The 26,445-nt window shown below is 41.7% G+C and overlaps 2 protein-coding genes across 6 annotated transcripts in view; one reads left to right on the plus strand and one right to left on the minus strand.

Annotated features, from left to right (window-relative positions):
* Positions 1–3,553: 3,553 nt before the first annotated feature.
* On the plus strand, positions 3,554–9,949 carry ccnk (cyclin K). The gene is made up of 11 exons (XM_029496010.1): positions 3,554–3,685; positions 4,639–4,874; positions 5,139–5,220; positions 5,316–5,447; positions 5,761–5,866; positions 5,956–6,013; positions 6,364–6,533; positions 6,650–6,858; positions 7,015–7,045; positions 7,202–7,273; positions 7,775–9,949. The coding sequence occupies exons 1-11, from the start codon at positions 3,677–3,679 to the stop codon at positions 8,314–8,316; spliced, it is 1,647 nt and encodes a 548-aa protein (XP_029351870.1). The 5' UTR covers positions 3,554–3,676; the 3' UTR covers positions 8,317–9,949.
* Positions 9,950–9,991: 42 nt separating this feature from the next.
* Positions 9,992–26,445, minus strand: part of ccdc85cb (coiled-coil domain containing 85C, b) — a 41,203-nt gene continuing 24,749 nt past the window's right edge. For 2 of the 5 annotated variants that reach the window (XM_029496012.1, XM_029496011.1), the window contains 6 exons: positions 23,427–23,506; positions 22,330–22,371; positions 17,603–17,707; positions 14,093–14,185; positions 13,250–13,348; positions 9,992–12,316 (listed from right to left, as the gene is read on the minus strand). In XM_029496012.1, the coding sequence (XP_029351872.1) occupies positions 12,227–12,316; positions 13,250–13,348; positions 14,093–14,185; positions 17,603–17,707; positions 22,330–22,371; positions 23,427–23,506 (509 nt within the window). In that variant the 3' untranslated portion in view covers positions 9,992–12,226. The remainder of the gene's footprint in view (positions 12,317–13,249; positions 13,349–14,092; positions 14,186–17,602; positions 17,708–22,329; positions 22,372–23,426; positions 23,507–26,445) is intronic. The other 3 variants (XM_029496013.1, XM_029496015.1, XM_029496014.1) reach the window with 3 other exon arrangements.

Genomic DNA, 26,445 nt, shown 5'->3' on the forward strand with positions numbered 1-26,445 from the left:
GACTCACACGACGAAAGGGGCTCTGTTTGGGGAGGACCCCGCGTTTGTGCGTGTGCGGGCTATATGCAGCCCGCGTGTGTGTGCACGCGGTTGGCGGTTGCCTTCGTGGAGTGGGATGGGATTCAAGTTCAAGTGAGTCCGTGACGTTTGCGCGTCAGACAGCGCAGACATGTGAGCAGGGCGGCGGACAACAACACACGGACACCGGGGGCTCAGCAAAGAGCCTCAAGCTCATAGCCGTTAGGAGGCAAAGACACTCTCTGCTTTCTGAATTCAGAGTTAAGTCACCACGCAAAAATGATCATTTATCGGCTCCAATGATCACTCAGTCCACCACAGCATGGTGCCCAACAGTCTCACCATCACCTCCTTATCACTCTGATTTTTCATCTATAGCCTTGATGGGCTTACTGCTTACTACAGCATGTTCATTTTTTAGAATAATACCAGCAGCTGTAGGTTTGTTTTAAAATACAACGGCACCTAGAATACACTGTCTGGGTTCAAAGGTCACCTTTAATTTGGATAATGAATAGTACTTTTTAGTTGTGGTATTCTGGGTTGTGTAAATGACTACACATTATTAATATGAATGCAAAGCACACCCATTTCCTCACATTGGATCAGAGGAGGTAAAACAGCATACTGCATCTTTGTTGTTTGGGTAATTTAAACATGTTGTGAGGCAACAGTACCCTCTGTTGGCACAGATTGGAGACATTACAAAGGTGTTTGAGGGGGTGATGTCTTAACACGGGCTTACTATACTTAATTCTTATTTTTAGAATGAAGCCTTGATTCAAATTCTAAGAGAGTCTTTGAAAAGCAGATCAGGTTCACTCAGTGGAAATTAATGGCACTAATGGGCAATCATGATTCACTGTACTCATTTAGATCAGTGTATGCACAGATAAGTGCTTGGTACAGGATATAGCTTAGCTAAGAACACACTCGTGGTTCTTCTTCTTCTTCTTTGTTAACCACACCATACATTTCACACATGTACTCTGCCGGAATTTATTGAAATACATTGTTGCCTAAAAATAAAAGGCTAATACGACCATTTAAAGTTGACACTATTTCCTAGTGGATCAGTAGAGAAGTGTGCAGCAATAGCAATACATTTTATAGTCTGCCATTAATAAAACATGGTGGGCAATTTTAAGAGCATTAGAAGTTTGATTGCTTCAGGGCAGGCCTGGGGGACTTTCAGGACAGTAATTATTTATATAAATGAAATGTCATCTCAGCTCTGGCTCAAGTAGACATAACCTCAGCAGACTCCACATGGAAACACTACAGCACAACAGCTATCTTTCACAGATAGGATGAGCATGTTGTTGAGCATATTGCTTTGACTGGAGCGCATAAATTCGGTATGTGATATTACGTGAAATGTCTTCTTCCTCGCATCAGGCCAATAGAGCAACAGCAGTTATGGACACATTGGATGCTGAAGGAAAACATTATCCTGAGTTCACACACACTCTCTTGCCATCCCTTCTGGCTGTGAGCAGCTCCTTGATCCTTACCCATGGGTTTCTCAATAATACATCAATGCCTCCATTATAGCTTGTATCTGCTGGCTCCGGGCAAAGGCAGTTTAAGCTGGGTTGCACAGGGCCAGCATACCACAAATACCCTGCTTGTGGACACAGAAAGGGTTTTAAGTCCAAAGTGTTGCCTCTAAGGAGACACGCATCTTGCGTGGTAAGTGCCATCACTGAACGCAAGATACCTGAACACACTGCAGGCCATCACCTACACAAAAGAGGATATGCAGAAATGAAAGCTTTGCCCAAGTAACAAGAAACGTTATGTTGACACGTTTGGAAGTTTGAAAGTGATTCCAGCCACTTATAATTTATGTAAAAACATAAAAATGAACCCAGGGACAAAGCTTAGGTCTTACACATAACTGGACAAAAGTACATGCAACTTTGCCGCCTCTGATTCTGGGTCACAACCTTTGTCACATCCTTTTATCTTCCATTTTTTATGTCTCACCCATTTGTATACGCTATAAAGAATACTAAAATAACATTAAAACCTTAAAATAGACCAACATATATTTAATGCAACTGTATATGGTGAAGGTGAAGTGTACAAACTGGTCAAAGCAGCCTTTTTGATGTGTTTAACCACAATGTGACAGGACTGACATAAACAATGAAAGGTCCACTCTAGGACAGCTCATGGTAATATGAATATTGCTCTGGGATTTGCTTATAGTCGGTGCTTCATTATGCAATGTTTAATATTAATAAAGAAAGTACAAGTATATATTATTCATAAGCTGATTTACTGTGGTGTGTGTGTGTATGTGTGTGTATGTGTAGACTTGAGTGACAGATTGAGATGCTCCCTTGCTACTGGCAATACAACTAGACAAGGCTCTTACTTTTCGACAGGACACATCCTGACAATTTCTCCCACAGTTAAGAGGATTTGTCCGAGTATGGGTGAATATATAATGCATGCAGATTCCAAATTTTAATTTAGAAGAAGTAAATGATTCAATGCTGGCTTTGCTCTGAAGAAGAGCTGGGAGAGGAACAAAGAGGGCATAAGATGTTACATACAGCCTACACGTAAACTGTAACCTCTGAGTCATTTAACTTAAAAATAGAAAGGAAAATATTAAACTTTTTTGAACAAATAAGGTTTTGTTATTTACCATAAAATCCTCAGTCATTAATGCTCAGCAAAAGTTACTCCTATAGTCCATTTATTTCTTTATTCTTTTTTTTTTACATAAAACTTACATTTATATAAAGAATATCAACATCTCCCATTGAGAGGTGTCTAAAAGAAACAAATTACTACTGTTTTAGTCATCTTAAAGTTTAATTCAAGGTCACACCTGGCTGAAATGTCATCTGTAATTCGTTAAACACATTCATTTGTGTTATTCCTTTAATGTCACTCTGCCAGTATTCTGATTTCTGTAATAACATGAATGAAAATGTCTTAAGATATGCGACTAAATAAATAAATAACTCTAAAGTTAGGCATGGTTGTTTCAGTGTTTGTCTTACCTCTTACCACAGTAAGAAAAATTGAAAGTAAAAGTTAATTTTTTTTCTACACTACGTGCGGTACCATTAGAACTGCTTGGTAGCACAGATCCACTCCTGTGCTCCACTATCAAGTAGGCATTTTTAATATTATCCTTTTAGCCTTGTTAAAAAGAAAACTCTTCACAGGCTAGCTTTGCCAGTGTGGAACCTTTATTATTCAAGTATCTGGTCAATCAATCATTGACTGCATGTTGCACAAATCCCATCCTGTGTGAGCAGGTCCACAAATAATTATTTGTCTCCCTCTAGTGGATATTGTTATTCATGACATATCTTAATTCTTTAAAAAATATTCCCCTTATTTGCCCATACACACAAACATATACAACTGTAAGAGCTGTAAGAATAGAGTAGAATCCAAAGCAGGGATCAAATGAATGAAGCAGAGGAAAGCTAAAATTAAATGTGACCGCTACACATTCGTAACATGTCCTGCGTGATGACGTCACCCAGCAGTCTTTGACGCACGGAGTGATGGCGATGCCCTTGTTACGATGGGGACTGTTGTTGATCACTTGTTAGCCAACTTATTGTGAAAAAAAACTGAGGATCGTTGATACAGCTGTTAGTTTTGGGTGGCTAATCCAGACGGCTACATGTTAAAGGTAAGGGTCGGGTTTCGCTGCCAACAGACGGACGATAAATGGCGTTTTGTTTCACTTGTGACAGGCTCCGGCTCTCCGAGTCTCAGCACCGCTTAGACCGCGAGTGGAGCAAGTTGGCTAACTCGAGTTAGCAAACCGGCGACGGCCGGCGAACGCGCTCATCTCCTGGAGACAAATTTGACTTCATTTCAAAAGTTACCTTAATTTTAGACCCCTGCTGTGTTCAAAAGACATCACTTTCGTCTCTCATACTGAATATATACACTCACGCTACCGAAGTCCACGCACGTCTGGCTATTTGGTTGCAGGAAGCTAACTTAAAAGTTAGCATTAGCACACCTAGCATTAGTAAACACTGGCGAGTAAGGAAATGTTTTACTTGAGAGTCTCGGGGGGATTGTCTTTTGTTAACGTCTATATTCACACCACTCTGGTTATTAAATTGTGTACTTAATGGGTTGTAATATTCATAGCTACAGCAGTAGGCGCAGTTTAACCGTGAATGAATGGAAATGCTGCCATGCTAAACATGACGTCCGCGTCAGCCCGTTTTCTTCGAGCTGATGACATGTTGATTTGACCTATTAGCTATTAACCACCCGCCACCTCGTCATTCGCAGTCAGGATAAGAAGAAATGTTAAACTGCACGTTCTCCACTGAGCCCGTGTAACCTGATAACTAGTACTTAAATTGTAAAGTTGAAATAAATGCGGCAGTTTTGTGACACGAGCTTTTGGGTTGTGGAAGTAGGCCGTCGAAATGTTTTTCACTCTATATTCCGCATTTCATATGATATCTTTGATGCTATTTTGTTAAAAACTAATGTTGTTCAGTCAAACACTTGTCCAGACCATCTGGTACTGTTGTGATGCTTAAGGAAGTCCTACTCTTAAATGCCAAATGCTGGTGCATAAGGATAATCTTAACTGCACTCCCTCTGCTTTTTCAACAGTCCAGTGCAGCGGGTCCGTCCACTGTTGCCTCTCCTCAACCAATGAAGGAATCCAAGGAGAACTTGTCAATGACTGGCCAAATATTTCTGGACCACATCAAGCCATGCTGGTACTGGGACAAGAAAGACTTGGCCCACACCCCGTCTCAGTCTGAAGGCCTCGACCCTGGCACAGAGGCTCGGTATCGGCGAGAAGGAGCTCGCTTCATATTTGATGTGGGGACACGACTTGGCCTGTATCCTTGATTGATGCGTTAAAAACTGGAGAAGGAGGTTAAAAGATGAATCGGTGCTATCAGTTAAAATTTTCCAGTAAATATAAAAATTTGTCAAGAAAAAAAAATCAACTGCACCCGAACATTACTTTTAGCCTTTTCTCATAAACACACATACATCAATGGTTTACTGGAAGCATCAGCACAGTCAAGCAATTTTGTGAGAATTTTATCAATATAATGGAAGAACTGTAAGTTGTTTCTGTGATCCTTAACTTTCATCAGACACTATGACACACTGGCAACTGGCATCATTTATTTCCATCGTTTCTACATGTTTCACTCCTTCAAGCAGTTCCCCAGATATGTAAGTTCATTTGAATGTTAAGTTTTGTTTTTTTTTCTTGTTCCATGAAGTGGACAAAATGTGTGAAGTTAATATTGCGATTTGTTTCTCAACAGGTGACTGGTGCATGTTGTCTTTTCCTAGCAGGGAAAGTGGAGGAAACCCCCAAAAAGTGTAAAGACATTATCAAAACAGCGCGCAGCTTACTGAATGATGTTCAGTTTGCCCAGTTTGGAGATGACCCAAAGGTGTCAAAATTCTTTTGTGTTGACTATGCTGTCATTAAACACTGTGCCTGTTAACACTGGGTAAATTAAGTGCAAAGTCACAGTATTTTGCATGTCAGAATTGCATTCAGAAAAAGGTTAAATAATAATCTCAACTTAAATGCTATTATAAACAGAGCCCTGCTAGAATAATATTTATCACTACAAAACCAAAAAACAAACATCCTGCAGCCTAATTACTATTACAGTACAGGAGCCGTACTGTCTCTACTCATGGTCTTTAAAGCTATGTAGGTGTCCTGCCTACATTAACCTATTTTATTTTCTTCAACAGGAAGAAGTGATGGTGTTGGAGAGAATTTTGCTCCAGACAATCAAATTTGACCTGCAGGTAGAGCACCCCTACATGTTCCTGCTACGCTATGTCAAGCAGCTCAAAGGTGAGATGGCATCACGTCAACACAGAGATGAGACATTTTAATGCGAGAAACCAGTACAGCAAGCGCCTTGTTGTTTCTTCTTCCTACAGGGGAGAAGAACAAAGTATGCAAGGTGCTGCAAATGGCATGGACATTTGTCAACGACAGGTGAGCAGCTGACCTAAAACACTTCTGTTCTCACTCTTTGTGTCATAGAGGATTTTGTCTGTAGTGTGGTGTGTCATGCATTTGATAAAATTCGCCTGGAGGTAAATTAGTTTTTTTGTACACAATTGTAAATACATACAGAAATTAAAAAAAAAAAAAAAGGATAAAAAAAAGTGACATCAGACCACATAACCTGGCAGTCAAAGTGCATTAATTACTTTATTTATTATTGAAACTGACATAAATATATGAATATAAGTGAGGCCTTAAGGATCCTAATCTTCGCTAACATTACTAACATTAACAACACTCAGATGTGAATGGAGACATTTCTCCTGTGTCCCTTGCAGCCTGTGCACGATGCTGTCCCTGCAGTGGGAGCCAGAGATCATTGCAGTAGCTGTCATGTATCTGGCTGGCCGGCTTTGTAAATTTGATATTCAGGAGTGGACCGCCAAGCAGTCTTCACGTCGCTGGTGGGAGCAGTTTGTGCAAGACGTCCCAGTTGAGCTGCTGGAAGGTGGTTATCATAAAGCCTTGACAGTTCATGCCTTTGCCGAGATATTTAATTCACCTCCTTTCACACTCTTCTCAACTTATACATGTGTTTGTTTGTTGTTTTTTTTTTTTTTTAAGACATTTGCCACCAGATCCTGGACCTGTACTCTCAGGGTAACAAGCCCATCCCACAGCAGATGCAGGAGAAGGAGCGGACACCTGTTCCTACGGCCCCTGCTCCTCCAATTCCACAGGGACAGCCCCCGTCCGCCAACCCTCCTCCCCCACCACCAAAGAAGACCTCCCCTCAGGGTGGCAGTCCTGCACGCCAGCTTAAACGCTCTCATGTGAGTATTGACTTGAAGGATTTTGTGGTTTTTATTATATGTTCCATCATAGCATTCCATCTTAAATCTGTTGTTTATGGAAAGTCCAAAAAACACTTAACATAACCGACCTACTATGTGACACTGAGGAATTGCATTTATTTTTCTTTTTTTCAGACATCTCCCAAAGATGAACCAAAGGCTCCAGGTAACATTCTTATTAAACTTACTGCAGACAAAATGGGTCATTAAGATTTTAATTTAGTTAGATTTGAACCAATGTCTGCTCATGCACTGAAAGTTTGCTGATTGGCATGATGTAAACTTGATTTCAGGTTTAGCAATGTTTTCTGTTTTCTTATAGAACAAGTTGGGTCAAAGATTCCGAGACTGGAAAGCCCGATGCCCCCTCTGCCAACATCACAGCCTCCCCCGGGTGACTATCCTTTCCTACCGTCCTCCAGTTCAATTTATTAGGGCATTACAATGTCTGAGAAGTAGTTTGAGAGGGATCATATGTACGTTCTGGCGTACACATGTCCCAACACCCTGCGGTCTCTTTGCATGTGTCGCCAAATAGGCCCATAATGAGTAGCCAGGGCCCCCTGCCTGGGACTAAAGCTTAGAAAGCAAGTTAGAATCTTTAGTCCTCTCAGTCTGCTTACATAACCAGCAACTTTTCTGGATGTTGTTTCTCCCAACACACACTCCTAACTCCTAACCTACCAGACCAATCTGATTAGTGTCTGAGCCTGATAATGATACCTCCAATGTGGGTGAGGCCTGGCAGTGGTGGTGTGGCTGTGCACTCACTGTCTGGGAATGGGGAGGTTATTTGAGATCATGTGGAAGTGAGAAGTGTTGAATTACTTGCAGATAACTAATGCCAGATTTTTAACAAGTTCTTATTTCTTTGCTCCTTCCCATCGCTCACTAGACCGAAAAGCTCCAGCTCCAGCCCCTCCCACAGAAGCAGAACCAGGAAGTGAGACTGCTCCCCCTCCCCCGCATGCTCCACCTCCACACCAGCCTCCTCCCCTGCCTCACCGACCTCCTCCGCCTCCGCCTTCCAACTACATCATGTCCACCACCAGCTCCTACATGTCAGGGGAGGGCTACCAGAACCTGCAGTCCATGATGAAGACAGAGGCTCCCACCTATGCCCCCATGCCACCTAGCTATGCACCCCCAATACCACCGTACCATGTTTATCCGCCACCGGCAGCACCACCTCCAGGCCCTCCGCCCCCGCCATCCACGTACCCACCACCAACCATGCCCCCAGCCTATCCACCTCCAGGTTACAACAGCTACCCTCCACCACCACCACGCATGCCACCAGGGCACGTGCCCCCTCCAGGGATAGGCCTTCCACCTGCTGGGTACCCTCCTCCACCCCCTGTGCCCCCAGGACAGTCACAGGTCCCCCTGCCCCCTCCACCAGGTATGCCCCTTAACCGTGGTGGGTGGATGAGATGAGAGTGCAATAGTACTCTATGAACTGAGGCTGTGCAGAGCCATAACATGGGAGGGAGCGTTTTCTGAAGAGGAGGAAAAACCAGGAAAGTTTTTTTTATTCTGGTGCAAACAAAGGAAGGAGAGCTTTATTTTTTTGACTCCTCTGATAAATAGCTCCCAGGGTTGTGCATAAAAGCTTATCAGCAGATTGACTTGAAAGGGAAAAGTGAGGTGTGGACAGTATTGTTATGAGAACCAGGAGCGATGCTGAAAGTTTCCACTAAGAATGCTGAAATATTTTTGTCATGTAACTTCAACAGAACAGGACTGAACAGTTCCAGGATCTTGTACCAAACACTGTCCACTGACTGCTTTAGTTCTGGGAATGTCCCAGGAGATAGCGGCACCCTGAAATATTTTTGTTTCTCAATTCTTTTTTTTTTTTTATTTATTTTTCTTTTTTTGTGTTGTCGCGTATGCTTATTCACTAATTGTAGGAAGGTGAAACGTACAGTTTTGCTAAACCTTTGAGTAGGATAAAGGCTGAGTCTAGTATTTTTCCTCTGTATTCTATCACTCGATCACATTTTTTTTATGTACAGCAGTCAGATATAAAACAGACTGTGACGCTGAAAGATGTTTCTGTCCCTCTAACTTTAGACACGGTCAGTTTTTTTTTTATTTTTTTTTTTTTTATTTTAAATCACCCTTTTTAGCTGCTGTTCTGTGACTAACTGCTCTGCACACAGGTTTGCATTAGCAACACCCCAGAAGCCCAGTTACCAAGTTAGCTTGACACTGGACACTCAAAGGTATATCTGTACATATCGGATCTCTTCATTTAGACGACTTCTTATTTTTTTTTTTTAGATTTTTTTTTATCCGTATGTGCCTTAGTCAGGCTTCTCCTTTCTGTATCCTTCACGCAGCTGTGATTTTGTGTCTGAGTGGCACTTAGGACAGTAAGATAACAATAAAAACTTGATTTTGTTACTTTCAACTTAGTGTGTTTGCAGTCTATAAGGTGAAAATATATTGATCAGTTTGTTTCTGTAGTTTGAGCTTCATCTTTACAACAGAATGAAAAAAAAAACATTGTTTTTGGCAGATAAAATGCATTTGAATGGCAATTTTTGTATTTAATTTTCACAAAAAAATAAAATCTAAAAATGCTTTTTCCTTTGACATCACTGGCCAATATAAAATTCAGTTTCTGAAATCTTAAGGATATTGTTTAGTTGCTGGGTTGTCTCTGTACTTTCCGACACACACGATTGATTGATAGTTTGTTTATCCCTAATCAGCACCACTCTAATTTTCTTCCAAAAAATTCTAAACTGGATTTTCATTACTATATTTTAATATCAGGTGATAAAATATTTTTATGCAACAAAGATACAACCAAATTAATGTTCAACCCCTTAACCTTTATTTTAGGTTCACTATTCTAACTTCTCGCTTGTTAACTCACTTTGATCAGCAAGTTGTGCTAGTGCAACTCTCAAACTGTACTTTGTTTATTTTTCTCTTTAATGTAAATGAAATTATGCGAGTTTATCAGCTTTCGAAGTGCCTCTACCTCGTCTCTCTGTCATGTTGATTCCAGTTGTGTACCAGCAGAGGTCAGCGTTGCTCAGCCACAAAAAAAAAAAAACAAGAAAAACGTGGCCGCAAAATTATTTGCCTCATTGAATAAAAACGGCAGTTCACAGTATCATAACTTTTTATTTTCTCCTGAATTTTTCTAAAAGTGGTCTAATGTTATGCTTTTCTTTTCACCTGCCAAATTCATCTCAGTGAAATTCGTGAAAAGAAATTACCATGCCATGGGAGTTACTGCAGGATTTGACATTTATTTAGGCTGCAGATTCTAGGATTCTGTACTGTCATTTTAGCATATAGGCAGGAAAGAAGAAACACTATAGATGTTTTTGTTTTTAAAAAAAGTAAGAAAAGAAAAAGACAATTGGGTTCCAAATCAAAACATCATGCAGAAAAAGTGTGGCACATCTCAAATCAAATGCCATATATAAAGTACTCAAAATTGTATCATGGCTTCAAATTAGTTCCTAGAAAAAAGGACACTTTTAAAAACCATACTCCGATTTATTATTTTAACCCATTATTTGAGAGAACAGAGGTGTGCAGAAAGCAGCCTCAGAAATGTTCTAATTTGGAACAAATAACTAGAGATGGGCGAGTCTGAGCTGTCAGTTATTAAACCAATCAGCGTGCAAAGGGAATCTGATCAGTGTATGACTCATCACTTACTGCCAACACTCCCATCTCTATCTGACACCTGGCAATAAATACTTTCATAAACGAGTCGTTTGTTCATTCTGACATCAAGAAGTACTTCTTTTTTTTAAATGTTAGTGTTGTTCATTGGACATCTAAGGGAAGACTTATCGCTCACATTCTACGATAAAATAAGATTCAACTGTAAGAAACATGCGCTGTCTAAATACATCTGCTGAATCAGATACAGGAAAGGTCTCCAGAAAAGCGACCTTTTCGTGTACTGAGCTACAAAGTGACAACCGAGGAATTCAGAGCAATCTGATGAGCCAATCAAACTGAACTCGAGGTTTAACGTTTGACCTTGAAGACTTTGTTAGCATTAGTGGGACGAGGATTTCAAGTGAGGATTCAGCAAATGTCTTCAACTGACTGGTAAGCAGGGTTAAAAAAAAAAAAAAAAAAAAAAAAAAAAAAAGGCAAAGGGATTCACAGGCAGATGCTACAGCTGCAACAGAACCATTCAGTCTCAACCTCAACCACACGCACACGCACGCACACGCGCACACACACACTCACACTCGGGGTCACAAATGGGCAAAGGTAAAGCTGTAGCCCTTCTAACCTGAGAAAATGATTGTCAAGCATGCACACGGCATACAATTTTAGTTCATTTCACAAAATAAGAAAATTATCCACCTGGTTGACATGGTTCGATTAAAAACAATGGCCTTGATATATTTTTCAGCAGTTACAGAAAAAAGGAATAATCGTGACTCGTCTGGAAAATTTCAAATGAAAGAAAAAAAAAGGAAAAGGTTAAGGTCATTACCAAAAGCAAACCCTGTTTAAGGTCCGGTTGTGTGTGTGCTTTTCAAACTAAATTATTGATCACATGGCCACGCTAGAATACAAAAAAGATAAATCAACAATAACAATGAAATAGTGCCATGGTTTTGTTTTGTTTTTTTTTTTTACATAATATACACAAGATAACAGTGATCTCTAGACTTCATTATCCATGGACTGGTCTTATAAGCTAGAGGTGCTAGGTCACAGTGGGTTTCACTTTGTTAACACTTTAGAACGCTAATTCTAGTTATACTTGTTGACCACTAGGGGGGAAATGGGCGATACATGTGACAGGAGTTAGGGTCTCTATAGGAGGTACTATCAAAACGTATCTGACGATACCGCCACGATGTTGCCTTCACATCCCAGCAACATGAAAAGAGATTTCTAACCCACTGCGGCCTTATCGGTCCTGTGCTTGAAATAGTGTCATGTTGCTAGTTTAATGGAGCATAGCTTTGCTCTGAAGAGCTGTCAAGGGTGTGTGTGTGTGTTTGTGTGTTTGTAGGGGTTTTACAAAGAGAGATCGTGGTGTAGCCAAACCGATAAAGAAAAAGTGGCAAATCAGTGAAACTAGCTGCCAGTTGTCATAACATAAGCTCTGAGAGATAAAAACATGTTGTACACATAAAGTTGTACATGTGACTAACAGACTAAGTCCATTTAGCGGCTACGTTAGCCAGTCTTTAGAGTGTTTGCTGAAGGAATGCCAGGTGCTGCAGGCGAGCGGGAGAATGGCATGTTGGGTCGTTGTAGGCGCAGGTAGGAAGAGGTGTTTCCAGGTGAGTGTGGGTACTGTGGATCCCGATCTCTCTCTTTCCGTCTCTCGCTGGCTGCCATGCTACAGTGGCCCTTTGAACTGGTTCCCAGAGAGGTGTTGCCTGATGGACAGCTTTGATCCTGCTGCATCACCCAGCTTTCTCCACACCACCTGCAAACAGAAGCAGAGGGGAGGGTTGAGAGGGGAGGAGGAAGAGCGAGACATGCAGAAAGGGACAGGCAGAGCATATATATATATATATATATATATATATATATATATAAATAGAAAAGACTATATTCTTCAAGGAGGAGAAACTTCAAATGCTCACAGTTTGACTTGGAGCTGCAAAGACTCCACACACACACGTACGTTACAGTAGAGCTATCTCTGTGTCTGTCCTCTGGGTGAGTGTGTGTGGGAGAGTGAGTGAGAGAAATGGGGGGGCCCAGGGGACCCCAATGATATTACAGAGGTACTATTGTAGTGCTCCCCAGATTCCTGGCCTGTCACATACCTCTGCTGGGCCCAGATAGCACCGCTCTCTCTCTTTCTCTAATCAGTGGACCTTTTTATCCCGGACCAGGCCTTTCAGCACTAACAGAGAGATGGAGGGAGATGAGGGAGGAGAAGAAGAATGGAGGGGGGCTGGGAGTGGGAGTGGGGGGGGGGGGCTCTTTTCCCTGCTGCTCCACTTTAATTGCTCTGACAGCTCAACTACGAGTCTCTATTTAGAGCTTCCAGTTTGAAAGTGGCTTTGGAGCAGGGGCCAAGGAGAGAGGGTGAGTGTGAGGGATGAGAGCAAGATAGAGGGAAAGATAGAGAAAAAGAAGGAGAGAGAGAGAGGAAGCGTTGTGCCTAGGACACTGCTATAAGTGTCATCCCAGACCAAATGAATCTGAATGAGGGCTCCTCATTAGTTAAAGCAGCTCAAAGCCTGACCTGATTTGCTCCAAAGAGATGAGAATGAAAAAAAAACAAAACAAAACAAAAGTGATTGACACTTGGAACAAACAGGAACATGGTGGATATAAGGCTTCTTTGTTTACAGCAGCGGGACAGCAGGAGGAGAAGGTCAGGGAGGAGGACAGGTGCTGCACTTACGTTGCACATCTCTCGCACAATGGCCTTCTCTTTCTCACTGAGATCGTCCTCGTAGTCCTCAGGAACCTGCTTATCCAAGTTCTCGTGGACCTCCAGCACCTGACGGCAGACACTTCATGAAAAACCAACATGTAGTAGGATATGCTTTCATTCATTCTTTTTATCCTCAAAGGTTTTAAACTTGACTTTTCATTTTGATGTTTAAGCTATTATAATAGTCAATCCAGTACCTGAACCAACAAGAGATGCTCAAGTATCAAGACTGGAGCCATGTTCAAAGGTCTGGACTTGGGTTCATGTTGCTTTTTGTGTGGCCAAAAGGTGAAAATAATCTCCTTTCTTAACCACAGGTCCACACAGTTTTTTTTTTTTTTACAGTATGTAATCCTTTCCAATCCAAACACAAAAAACACAGGTCTGAAATATTTTAATTAAGTAATATGAAGGCAATATACATGTACAAAGATTTGAGACATGAGCCACGTATTTTATTATTATTATTAATAATAATAATCTAATTTGAGTTATTATACATATGTGAAGTAAAGAAAATATTTTTTAATGCATTGAGCCGTTTTTAAAGAACATTTATTTGTGGATTGTTACATAAGGTTTTTATATAAAGCCGATAAGACTGTTCTTTGTGACACTCCTAACTGGATTGGAGAGAAAGAATCAGACAAAGTCACGTTTTTCCAATAAATGTTGGATGGTGTCACAAACAAAACTGGGGGTCTGATGTCTATGTAACATTGAAGTGAGAGTTTTCAAAGAGACCAATCTACCACAAATGTCTCATGAGATTTCAGTAGGTTTTAATAATCTAATATCCAAATACAGTACCTTCATGGCGTGCACCACAGCCTCAGGCTTCTGAACACAGGACAGGTAGCCTGTGGCAGGAGAGGACTCACTGGTTGGGAGACGACCTGTACCCTGAGGGGAGAAAGAGACAAAAGAAATATTTTTACATATTACTTTATGTCATTTCTTCCACAGCGGATCAATCACAGAGTGAGTGAGTACGTGAGCGAGAGGGTGACCTGCCACAGAGGTTAAAAGGTCTAAACCCACAACCTCCTGAGGACAGTCAACCTACAGTATCTCCTCAAATCTGCTGTCACACACAGTTAACCCCCTGGAGTCACATGAACACCAGCTCACAGAGCACACCCAACACATTTCATTCAGTAGAGAAAGAATAAACCCACTCTCCCTTTAGCAGTGGTTGTTGGGCTCCGATTTAACAAGAGCGATTTCCTGCACTGTAGCACTGAAAATGCCATCCCCTTCATCCCAACTTAGATCACCTCCACTCCGCTTGTGTTTCTCTGTCCTTTTAGCATTGGCCATGTATTCATCTGCCAGCCAGGTCTGCTACCTGCACAGCGTGAGTTAAACCTGCTGTGATGGGAGCAGCCAGCCAGAAAGAGAGCCAGGGGGGTTGCTTGACTCATCCCACTCCCTGGTTAGTTCCAGACAGTAGCTCACTGTTAGAGGGACAGAGATCTCTGGGACATACAATGGCACCATTCACTGTAACCTGGCATCAGGATCCTACATTAGACACAGCTCCGTGGCCCTGCTTGTCCGGGTTCAATTCTGCGTTCACTGGTGAGACATTTTCTGGCCCCGTTTGGGTCCCAGACTGAGCCTGCAAAATCTAATATCACAGAAATAAAATAATAATCCTCGGGATGGTTAGTGGAAACTGCCCAAGAGTCTAGTCACATCGCATCAGCCTCGTGAAAAATTGATTTTCCGCTGGTCCTGAGGGTTAAAGCCTGACAAATGCTTCCTAACAACCCTAGGAGACTGTGGGAATAACGGTGTTTCGTACACTTGCTATGATTATTTATTTCCTGTGGTCCTGAGTCGATAAGTCTGATCTGTGAAAATTTCATCTAAAATATTTAGATTTTTTTCCTAATCAACAGGTAAAATTTATGTCATCTTCACAAAGTTACACTGTAAAATAAAGCCCTGCTTGATAAATTATGAAAGTTGTCTTATGAATAGCATTATATTCTTAAGCTTTGATATCAGAGAAATCATGAATATAATATATATATATATATATAATATAAAGAAGGTTAATGTGAAGTTTGTTGCATTAAAAAGGTTAAACTCATTCAAACCCATTCGGGGTTTCATTGCATAGCAAAAATTTGGACCATAGCCTGAAGCAACATCACACATTAATTCTTTAAGAAATTAGGATGTGTGCAGTATCTAATGTGATAGCCATTTGACACATCCTTTGATTGAAAAAAGTAGTAGGTCAAAATAAAAAAAATAAATAAAAAGATATACACAATAGAAAAACTAACAACCCCCTTGTTAAGTACACATGCCTCCCCCACAGCGTGTTTCTTCTTGTTTAAGTTCACAACATATTCCAAACAGCTCTTGTGCAGTGGACTTTGAAGTCAACAACAAGAAAAAAAAAAAATATGTAAATCGCTTTCACCTTCTTTTGATGTCTCCTCTGTGGGTTAAAGCTATTATGTGAAATGTGTAAACACTTCCAGTATCATCATGCTGAACTTTTCTGTGTATTCTGCCCTGCAGTAAAGAGAAGGATTTGGGCAGCGCACAGCGGCAGAGCCAGCTCTGAGCAATGTTTACTGTTCATATGGATGTACAGTTGGGGATGGCTCGCCTGCATAAGCGGGCCTAATTTAGGGCTTGCAGGAAGAGAGTGGGAGCAAACGCTGTCACAATCGATGGTTTGTATTTTGAGCGCACAGAATCAGAGCTGACGGTTGAAGTGTTTGTGAGAATCATGCTGGCTGGCTGCTTTCTCTCCCTATCCATCTTTTCTTTTCATCTTTATCACTTGTTCTCTATCTGACAGTATCGTGCACACCGACTGACCTAAAACAGGGCCTGGAAAACAGACAAAGGATGAAACAGGAGGGGTGAGCTGATAGAGGAGGATGGGTACACGCAGCTGAAGTCCAGTTTGCCCATCATCTCTCATCCTCTGCATCTTTCAGCCCCTTCACTAATATTATCATATCCATGGAGTTGTCACGACAACAAAGCCATCATAGGAGGAGGACATGAATCAGAGGAAATAGTTATTCAGATTTGCCAGAATCATATCGTGAGCCTGCTGAGCCTGGCTGCCTCAGAGAGACCACAGGACTCCATCGCTCCAAACTGACAAACAGCCCTGCACACAATCCCTTGTAAATGCACTTTGTGTTGTTTTGACACATTTTCTACCAATTACCCATCAAAGATTTAATGTTTATCGCACTTCATAAAGTCGCAACAAGGCAACACGTCTGGACTTCTTTAAACTGACAAACTGAAATCCAATCCAAGTCCTCTGAAGTGATGCCATTTTTAACATGTATTTTCAAAAAAACCTCACAAACCCCCTGGAGTGCCTTCAAGTACCCCCAGGAGTAGTCACCATCGCGACTTTGTTTCATGTGAAGCCACAGGGTCGAGACAACCGTCAAGATAATTTACAGTTTATCCATCCTCCTGCAGGTAGAGACCTTTCATTGAGTCAAGGCTAATGGATTCCATTGAATGGTGCTCGCCTCTCAAGAGGGAGATGGGTTTGACCCACAAACTTAAAAGAGGCGAGTTGGCTCACACTAGGCCTGTGATGAAAACAAAATATTGATTTTTACAAGGGGAAGATTGAGTCCCCTAGGCAGTGGTATAACCTGACTCTGACCTTCCTTAAGTGGGCAGAAAACAATTATCCAGCCTCTCCTGCCCAGACACTGGCAAGCTAACAGGTGACGCTGGATTGAGAGTTATTGCTTTCATAGCGGGATTTGTTTCAAACAGGCTTCAGGGAGGAGGATGGGGTTAGCGGGCCAGGCTGCAGGAGTGAGACCAGAAGAGGCCGACTCCTGTTCATTTTTCCTGTCTTATCTCAGCCTTAGTCGTGCTCTTTTCCTGTCCCCCTCATGCCCTCCCTCCTTGAAGTTATTTTTTTATTCCACCTCTCATCCTTGCCTCCGAAGTGTGTGTGTGTGTGTGTGTGTATTTTCACTTCCCGTCATGTGTTACAGTTAGAGTGAGGTTGCCTGTGGAGATATAATTGGAGAGTTAGCAGTAAAGTGAATTAGAGCTGACTTGACATGATTCTACTGTGGAGGCTCCGGTACACCCCTCCCTACAATTAGCTGTGTGTGTGTCTGTGTGCAACTAAACCCTGTCTCTACGCATAACCACATTTGTTATACACAAACTCAAGTGGTTAGGTATGAGTGGCCACCCCTGTGTGTGTGTGTGTGTGTGTGTGTGTCAATGTGAGTCTTCGGTGAGGGCATCCTTCTTGTTGTGGGTCTGTGTTTGTGCGTGTGTAGCCCTCTGGGTACTGACCATGTGCATGGCTTCCTGGCGCTGGGGCAGTGAGGACAGCTGGGACTCGGAGTGGTACAGGGTCATTCCCTTCCTCAGGGCACGAAGGTCACCTGGGTTACACTGCTGGGGACAAACGCACACAAAAACATACAAACAAGAGAGGGAAAAAAAAAAAACAGACAAAAAAAGAGATAAGGCTATAGAGGTATATCAAGTAGAAAGGCCAACATAACCACCTCCCTGCATGATCAGCATTATTGATCCAGTGACAAAATCAAGTGCAAACATACAAGGCAAAGTGTCATTTTCAATCAGTTTTGGAGCTTAGCAATCACTTTACTTTAAAGGACTCATCATCATTAGTTACCTACATCGATACCTGATCCAAAAATCAATATTAGTTTCTTGCTATATATTGCAGTTATCTTAAAATGCACATTCTGAATCGCAACTTACCTAATTTTAGGTTCAGACTAACACAGCGCTTTTTGGCTGATATTCCTTATTTAGACTGCATTTCACCAAAAACAAGCAGAACCCAACTTAGAATTGGTATATTTTATACCTCCAAATATAAATTTGGCATTTCTGTGCAGCTCACGTGTTATTATTAACTGTTGGCTTGGTTTTATTGGCCACGTTCTACATGTGAGTAAAGAGATTTTAGAGATGAACCCAATAATCCACAAAAAGAGATGAGAGTGGCAAAGTGAAATGCAACAGCTACATTTGAACAGGAAACATTATCGAAACTTTATTTTGCATATTTACCAATAAGAAGTCAGAAATTCATGAAAATTCTTCCAGTAAAAAATTGCGCTGCTCTTTTATGCCATCTTTTTTCTGCTTGTTTGCTTTGTTTTGTTTTTGTTTTTTTTTTATATACGTCGATGAAAATATCTGCAGAGGCTAATGTCTGCCAATGTTTGAGTCTGGCTCCACTGAGTATATTTAGATCCTCAGTGATGGTTCATTAAGGACGCTGTGGTTTGGCCCCCCTCCTACACTGACACCTGCCTGCACTCTTGCAGTCACTCTGGCACCATTGCTTTAACTACTTCATTTGCAAAGCTGACTTTTATTTGTTTTGGTCTTCCACAGCAAAGACGCTGCGGAGCGCTGATGCTGGATGATTCTGTGGCTCACTGAAGGGACTTTGCAGGGACAGTGTTCCTAAGATTTGTCCTCATTAGCAGCCAAAGACCACAGGTTCCTGGGGGCAGTAACCAGCCTTGCCTCTTTCTGTGGGCAGGAACACGGCGACACCGCTGTTCCTTATGACATTTCTCATGTCACGCACTAATGTTCCCTCTGTGCGCGGCATGGTGTGTAAACACACGTGATGCCTGAGAGCCTCGGCTATAAATAGCCAAATGAGCTTTGGGTGTGCGTCTATGAATGCATGGACATTGTGCTGTGTTGTCTGCGTCTGTATTATCTCTCTTTGAGTCAGACTCAGGTGTAACCCTGACATGCAGTTTGCACACAATCAGCATTCACCTCATCGCCTCTGTCTTTTGACATCTCCGCCCTCTCCTCTTCCAGCTCAGTATCCTGTTAGTGTTCCTCTGACATTTCCCAATCCTTCCCCTGGCACGTCTTGATCTACCCTTTAGGTTTTCATATTCATGGCCGCAATTCTGTACCTTTGCTAACATTTCATTTCTCCAGGGTTTGTGTCTGTCACCACACTATGCACTGCACCTGGAGGCAGAACATAAACACACAATCACAATAAGGGCACCTGGTGAGATCGCCTGAAAGAGTTTTCATCATAAAATGAGGATGCCTATTATGCTCGGTCAAGTTTTACAAACAAACCAACATGAGTCCAACTTTGCTTCCTTCCCTGAGCTGACCTCGACCTTTGAGACTTACAAAGTTATTTGTTCGCCAGACAGCTGGGGAGAGTAGGTCATCCACAGTGTTTGTGGCTAAAACTCAGAGGCCTCCTCTGGCCCATCCATCACAGTGTTCTTGGTGCTGACTAGGAGAAGCTGTGGACGCCACGCGCCATTTCCTTCTTGAGTTATGAGGTGCTAGGGTTATGCTTTCTTGACTAAAGGGGAGAGGGGATGGCAGCAAGCTCTGTAACAGCCAATATTTAATATCATATATTTTATATGTATGTATATATACACTAGATTCATATTATTTAAAACACTAGGACCAACAAGTTTTAAAATACTAATACAAGAAATATTTTAGTTTCCCTCTCAGGTAGAATCGACTGTTGTTACAAATTTCAGCTTCGGCCTGACAATTTCAGCACGGTTTGTCCAGCATAAAATTGTGAAAATATAATTTAGATAGATGTATACAATTTTGTTCTTATTCTCTCAGATTTCTAATGACCACAAGGGAGCAGCACCGGTAATTTCAATATATGTGACATATAATGCAAAACAAAGCTATTCTACTTTATTAGCTCCTTTCTTGAACTGTCAGCATGTTAGCATGCTAACCAGCTATCCCCAACCCCGCTGGCTCATAACATCAATTTCCCACACCAAACTGTGCTGTTCAGAGGGCGGATTAAAATTGCTAATGTTGCAGATGCAATGATGGCAGAAGCTTTTGCAAACAGCTGTTAATCCTAAAGTTGGCTATGCAGTCGCAAAAAGTAATTGCTCCAAAAGGAGCCTTTCTGAAAGGTACCCGTGGGAACCAGCTCGGGAAAATAGAGTGAACATTATTTTTGTTGAACGTACCGTAAAATTAAAGATCCGTGGCTTTAAAAGAGCCTGAAGAATATCCAGCGTTTAGATGGCCCCTATATAAGCCGCTGACACAGCAGCAGGAAGTAAACAGTCCGCTCTGTCTATTTGAGTCGATGTAATACTTTCTCAGTTGATTAATTGGTCATGTTATCAGTGCCAATGAATGAGCCACAGTTCATTAACCTCAGTCATCATTAATGTCTGCTGGACTCTACTGCAGTCCCCAACCACTGGATGACTTCAGGTGGCCTGACTGTCAGACAAATCATTCCAGTCGCAGCAACAGACTGAGCTCTTAATTGTTAATATTCATGTGGCAGCGAACATGTGGGAAGCGTCAGACTGTCTCATACTTCTGTGAATTAACAGAGATAAGTCACAACTGAAAGACATTGCATGTGGGTGAGCATGTCTGAGTGAGAGTGTGCTCTCTCATTGTGTTTACACCTGTGTTGCGTAGGACTTTTTTCATTTCTGCTGTGGGAGCATGTTGACAACTCCCTCTCTTGTCCATTTGGTACAGTAAAAGCCTTCAGCCAAGTTTGTTTGGAGGGTCAACATTCCTGCGATAAGCAGCTATTGTTTCTTTCGGGCTTAACGCAAGTTTCACTGAACTGGTTTCATAACATAGGAAGTTAGGCAATATGTCCAGTGAGGCAACTAATTCATTATAATAATGCCACCTGCTAGCGTTCAGCCACATCAGTAAGCAGCTATTGTATAAGAGCCAGGCTAAACAATAAACTGGAAAAAGGCTTTTTCATTATTTACCAACATCGTTTTTTTAAAAAAATATCACAGTTTATTAATGACACAACTGTTAAGATGTTTCTGAACTTCAGACAAATGTTCCCTCGTTGCTCAGTTGCACCAGTTGTTGGCCATGTATTATGGATGCCCAGTTCCACCTGGGTTGCCTCTGAATCTTAAATTATTCAGCCCACCAGACTTCCCGATCAGCAAAGACAAGAGTGTGTCATTTATGCACCAAAGCACAATGTAGCATTCATTCACCTGAGCTACCTCGTACCAACACACTGACTGAAGCTCCAAGGGCAGAGGAAGACTTTCTGGCCAATATAGGTCACATACAAACAGGGTCACCCGTGTTCATTCGTTAGCACAGCATGCTAGCAGAGCACAGGACTGGACACAGAAGCAGGACCTTAGCAAAGTAATGCAATCGAATGCCTTTGTGCATATCGTGAACGCAGTGTCAGAGAGCTGATTCAGTTTGGTGGTAATGTTGGAGGTTACACTTTGTCGTACTGCATTGTATTATCCCAGATAAATTTTTAGATCCAGCACCACGCTATAATGAACATATTTTTTTTTTTTTTTTTTTTTTTTAATGGTTTGATATTTTGGGGAAAACCTTGTTTGCCAGAAATGAAAAGAATCTTTATCATTGTGATAAATATGAATTTAGAGCAGGCAGCCTGTTAGTTAGAAACAAGAAGTAAAAATATCTTCTGGTCAACATATAATAACTAGTTTTGTTTTTGTTTTATACGAAACAATTTTTTTATGTTCTTTTTATGTTTTTTTATGTGAAATAAATGTATTATTTTTATGCCTATCATGTGAGATCACAGCAAGATATAGTACGTTTCCAACCTCATACATTCAGGATACAGAGATTGGGTATTGACTACAGATTTTGAATGCTACGCTAACATAATCTAGCTCTTCTCTATGGTTTCATATTCACTAAAAGATTGGTATCAATCAGCAAAATGTGAATACGTGTATTTCTGTTCATCAACATTATCATAAAGTTGATTCAGCGACTCTCTCCGTGAGCTGAATATTTCATTTTCAGCCGTTTCTGAAACTGAGTTCACTCTATAGTTACACAGTACAGGCATTCCTTTCATTGTGTCCACCCTCTGTTTAAGAAAAAGCAACAAGCTCAAAGCTTTGAAAAGTCCCACCACCAGACACATAAAAGAGGGGAAAGGCAAAAGAGGTTAAACCGGCTGACAAGCAGAGAGGCCAACAGACAGTGGCATCTCAGAAAGTTACCTTTTTCGTCTGTATCTGTGATAAGCTATATCGGCTATAGGCCTAGAGGGAGAAAAACATAATGGTGCATTGGTTTATTATTTGATTACTGGCAGCTAAATGTTGTGAATAAATAAGTAAAGATCAAAACAGAATCGTGGCAGGAAAAGAAAACCAAGCATATTATATTTCAGGAAACAGATTCATATTCCATGTCTTGACTGCTGTGAGACAATGTTGCACCTAATTGTAGCACTTAAGGACTATGAGGATCATTTAGGTTTCGTATCAGCCTACACTTTCTGCCCACATGCGAATCTGCTGGAAGATAATTGGGAGAGGAGATATCAGATAAAAAGAAGAAGAAAAAAAAAAAAAAAAAGAATAAAAGCTTTGAATGGAAAAGCCTTTTTAACTCTGAATTTGTAGCCTGATGTGCATTCAATGAAACTGAATCACATAATAAAACATTACAATGGAACAGAAAGAAAACAAAAGACAAGTTTGATATCTACACTTGATGCTGTTTACCAATAATCAAAGAGCCATAATGCTGAGTCTATCACACTTGGCAAATTCATACGTTTCTGTGTGTCTAAAATCTGAGTGACTTGCGAACTCTTAGTGAAGCAGACCAGAACTCCCCACCTAGCCTCCCTCTTTCTCACACACCCACCTCCATGAACTCAGCCCTCCATCCTCCAAATTTGAAAGAAGTCAGAAAAAGGTCAACTTTTGGGGAGATGTTTTATTCTGTCTCCGTCACTTAATGCCTCCTTCCCCTTCTTTTTCCTCCTCTCATCTCTCCTCCACTCCCACAGCTCCCCTCGGGGGCTAACATCACTGCTTGCGACTGAAGCTTACTGACTCCCCATGAATTAAACATGGGTAAACATACTCTCCAACAAACAGACAGACTGTTGTGAGGGGGTGGCTTCAGAGAGGCATCAGGCAACCACTTCATCTCACACAGCTGCCGATCACATGTCTTTCGGTGAGTTAAAGTTGCACAAGGGGAGTGCAGTGGGGGTATAAGTTCAAATAGTACTGGAAGCGGCGAACAGATGTCTGTAACTGACAGCAGGGAAGAAACAGGAGAGTGATGCACATTTGTGTACCTGTGAGAGAAGCTTATTGTTGTCGTCCTCCAGGATCCGCACTTTCGTCTCCAGTTGCCTGATGTAGTTTGAGGAGGAATCTGAAAAGGAGAGGGGCGGAAAGCTGATTAGCATTTAAAAGACCTCAAGCAGAAAACAGGCAGGCAGGGCAACTGGAGCAGACCGAGCCCACAAACAAGAGGTTGCTGTGCACTTTGAGAGACCCAAACATTCAGGGCACTCACCAGATGAGCAGTTTCACGTATGATTCACGTAGAAGGTTGTCTGACAAAATTTTATTAAAAATAAATAAATAAATAAAAACAAAACATGAAGATACCCCATGTTTACATCTAAATGTATAAAACAGTGAATACATGCATTTAGTTCTGCTGGAATTTGGTGCTTTGGACTATCAGTGAAACAATGTCACAAGTGGTGCAAATCCCTCCACTGTGTTTAGTACCTTGAGAAAAATCTTCATGTGCTTAAAAACTTGTTGTAGCTGAACGTCAAAGGTCAAGCACCGAGTGTTCCCACCCAGATTAGCTGTGCTTGACCTAACTTTTGACCTCTGTACTTGGCTGGGCCATTTCCCAGTTTAGTCCACATTTTCCTGTAACTCCATTTTCCTGAAACAGATTTCACAGTTTTGTTTTGTTTTGGTTTTTTTTTATAAATATCTGGTACAAATCTCTTCATATAGTGTACAGACCTGACAGTATGCATCACTGAGGCCTAATTGCTCCACAGAAATGCAGCGCATTCCCGATAAAGCATGAAATCTGTGTTAACATCAGTCAACCTGACGGGGTTCAGATCAGGGACAGCAGCTGTGTGAAGAGTGGAGGTACAGTTTGACTCAGTAGGTGGCACAAAGCCTGTTATCTAAAAAGGCATGTTTAATTTACAGTGAGATCAAAGCAGAGCTATGCACAGGAACTGCACTCCAGCAGCTAGTGAGGAGCACACCGCTGTGCACACAGCTTTATTTTATTTTGTTCTCTAAGTGGAAGCACAGAGAGTAGAGATGGTGATGTGGAGATGTAACAAAGCCAGTGGGGAGGTTGCTGATGAAAATGATAGGTTGAGTAAGATGTAAATGAGGAGTCACTGTTGTGGGATACTACTACACAAGCGCGCGCACACACACACACAATGACTTGTTATTTCCAAATGACACAAAGCCAAAATAACAACTTAAACCTTGTTTCACCCATAAATGAGTGTTGAGAACATTTCCAAAAAGCTGGTTATTATTAGCTTTAAGGTATTGGCAGTCTTTAATGAGAACGAGGTTTAATTGGGTAAGAATGAGCAAAACCAATTTAGCACACACAATAAACATCCTTCTTAGCATGAGGTTCTCATAGAAATCCAATGTGACCTTATGTTTAAAATGTGCAGGTTTGTCTAGGTCAGTATAGCATGAGTCTTGCAGCCAAAACAGTGGATAAAAAAAAAAAAAAAGACTTACAGTGAAGATGATGCTAAAATAAATAAATAAGTTTCAGCAGCTGAGCAGCAGATTAGCTGTGAAGTTCGCAGCCTGTCCTCCCACTTCACCATCAGTACAAAAACACTGTCACATTGATGCCAAACAAGTAGTAGATGGGAAGTCAGATTACTGACCACCAGAATGTAAACAGGTTTTCTATTTTTTCCAGGTTAAAGAGGCACAATTGAAGTGTTTTCCAAGAACAGAACAGACATAGGTCAGTGGACCATGCAGGAACCAGCACTTGGACTTTATAGGCGAGTCGGTTCAGACAGTGTTGTCAGCTGGCTGGTCGGACAGATACAAGAGGAGGCTGGAGTGACCAGAACTGGTAATCCTCTCTTCCTGCCCTGTGACCCTCTAATCTGGATTCATCTGCCGGCTAACCTGCAGCCAGATCTCAAGCCGATTACGATGAAGGTTCCTCAGCATTGAGCCATCATCAACACACAAAAAAAAAAAAAAACAAAAAAAAAAAAACAAAGGGAGAAGCCCCAGAAAGACAGAGAGGACAAAAAAAAATGAATGCTGACTGCCTTGCCCCCAAAGTGGCGTGTATATTTCTTACAGAGATGAGATGAAGATCTCCATCAGTAATCCAATAAACTCAAAAGTCATGCAAATCTGTCAGGCTTATTTTTTAATCTCCTTAGATCTAATCAAATAAAAATGAAGATAAGCAATCAAAGATAAATTACTCAGATGTACCCTCTTTGACTAGAGAACCCCTAAATTAGCCTAGAGTGAGGAATCCCACTGCCGTGAGCGTCCTTTCTTACCACAGCACCATCTCTCCCTTCCTCTCCCCAGTGTTAAGCCTTTGATGTGTTAGAAGGGGTTACATTAAGTCTCAGAGCGTATCACTTCAGCATCACACATGACATGATTAAGTGGTGCTGCTTAAAAAACGTGCAGCTCACCGTGGGAACATTCACAGGAACACCAAACATGCATAAACACCTCCCACGCGTGCACGCACACACATGCACACAGAGTACACACACACAGAGCTGCAGGGAGAAGCCCTTCGCCCCCTCTCTTTAACACCCAGCTCTGGCTCTGTCTCCATCCTGGTGGGAGAAGGGTCGGGCAATTGAACTGTTCCCCGGCTCCCCTGCCACTCCCTCACCCTTTTATCCTCTCCACCCCTCCGGCTCCACAACCCCCCCCCCCCCCCCCCCCCCCCCGGCCCATCGACGCTTCTCCATGAAGCAGGAGGAAAAGCTACACATCATAGAGGGATCGCAAACTGAGCCAAAATAATTACCCTGCAAAAGTCAGCTCGGCATCTACTCTTTTATACACTACAAGCACCGACAGAGAGGATATTATTACTTATGCATAACCTGAATGTGATCTTAAGAGCTGATAAAGTGAGTACAAGGTGCAGGGAAGATGTAGGAAAGTAAAAAATGCCCGACTAAGCACTAAACAATAGCATGGGTGAGAAGAAAGAACACCTTGTGGCTATAATGCAAAAGTAAGCTATTTTCAATTCCGTACAAGTGTTGTTTACCCAGTGAATTGAGCTGATGCGTCTTA

The sequence above is a fragment of the Echeneis naucrates genome, chromosome 24 (assembly GCF_900963305.1).
Source record: "Echeneis naucrates chromosome 24, fEcheNa1.1, whole genome shotgun sequence".
Lineage (NCBI taxonomy): Eukaryota > Metazoa > Chordata > Actinopteri > Carangiformes > Echeneidae > Echeneis > Echeneis naucrates.

Bases quoted from the DNA above. Each gene is read 5' to 3' on its own strand.
- ccnk (XM_029496010.1), top strand. The intron at 4,875-5,138 runs GTATCCTTGATT...AACTTTCATCAG, and splicing joins GTGGGGACACGACTTGGCCT to ACACTATGACACACTGGCAA. The intron at 6,014-6,363 runs GTGAGCAGCTGA...TGTCCCTTGCAG, and splicing joins TGGACATTTGTCAACGACAG to CCTGTGCACGATGCTGTCCC.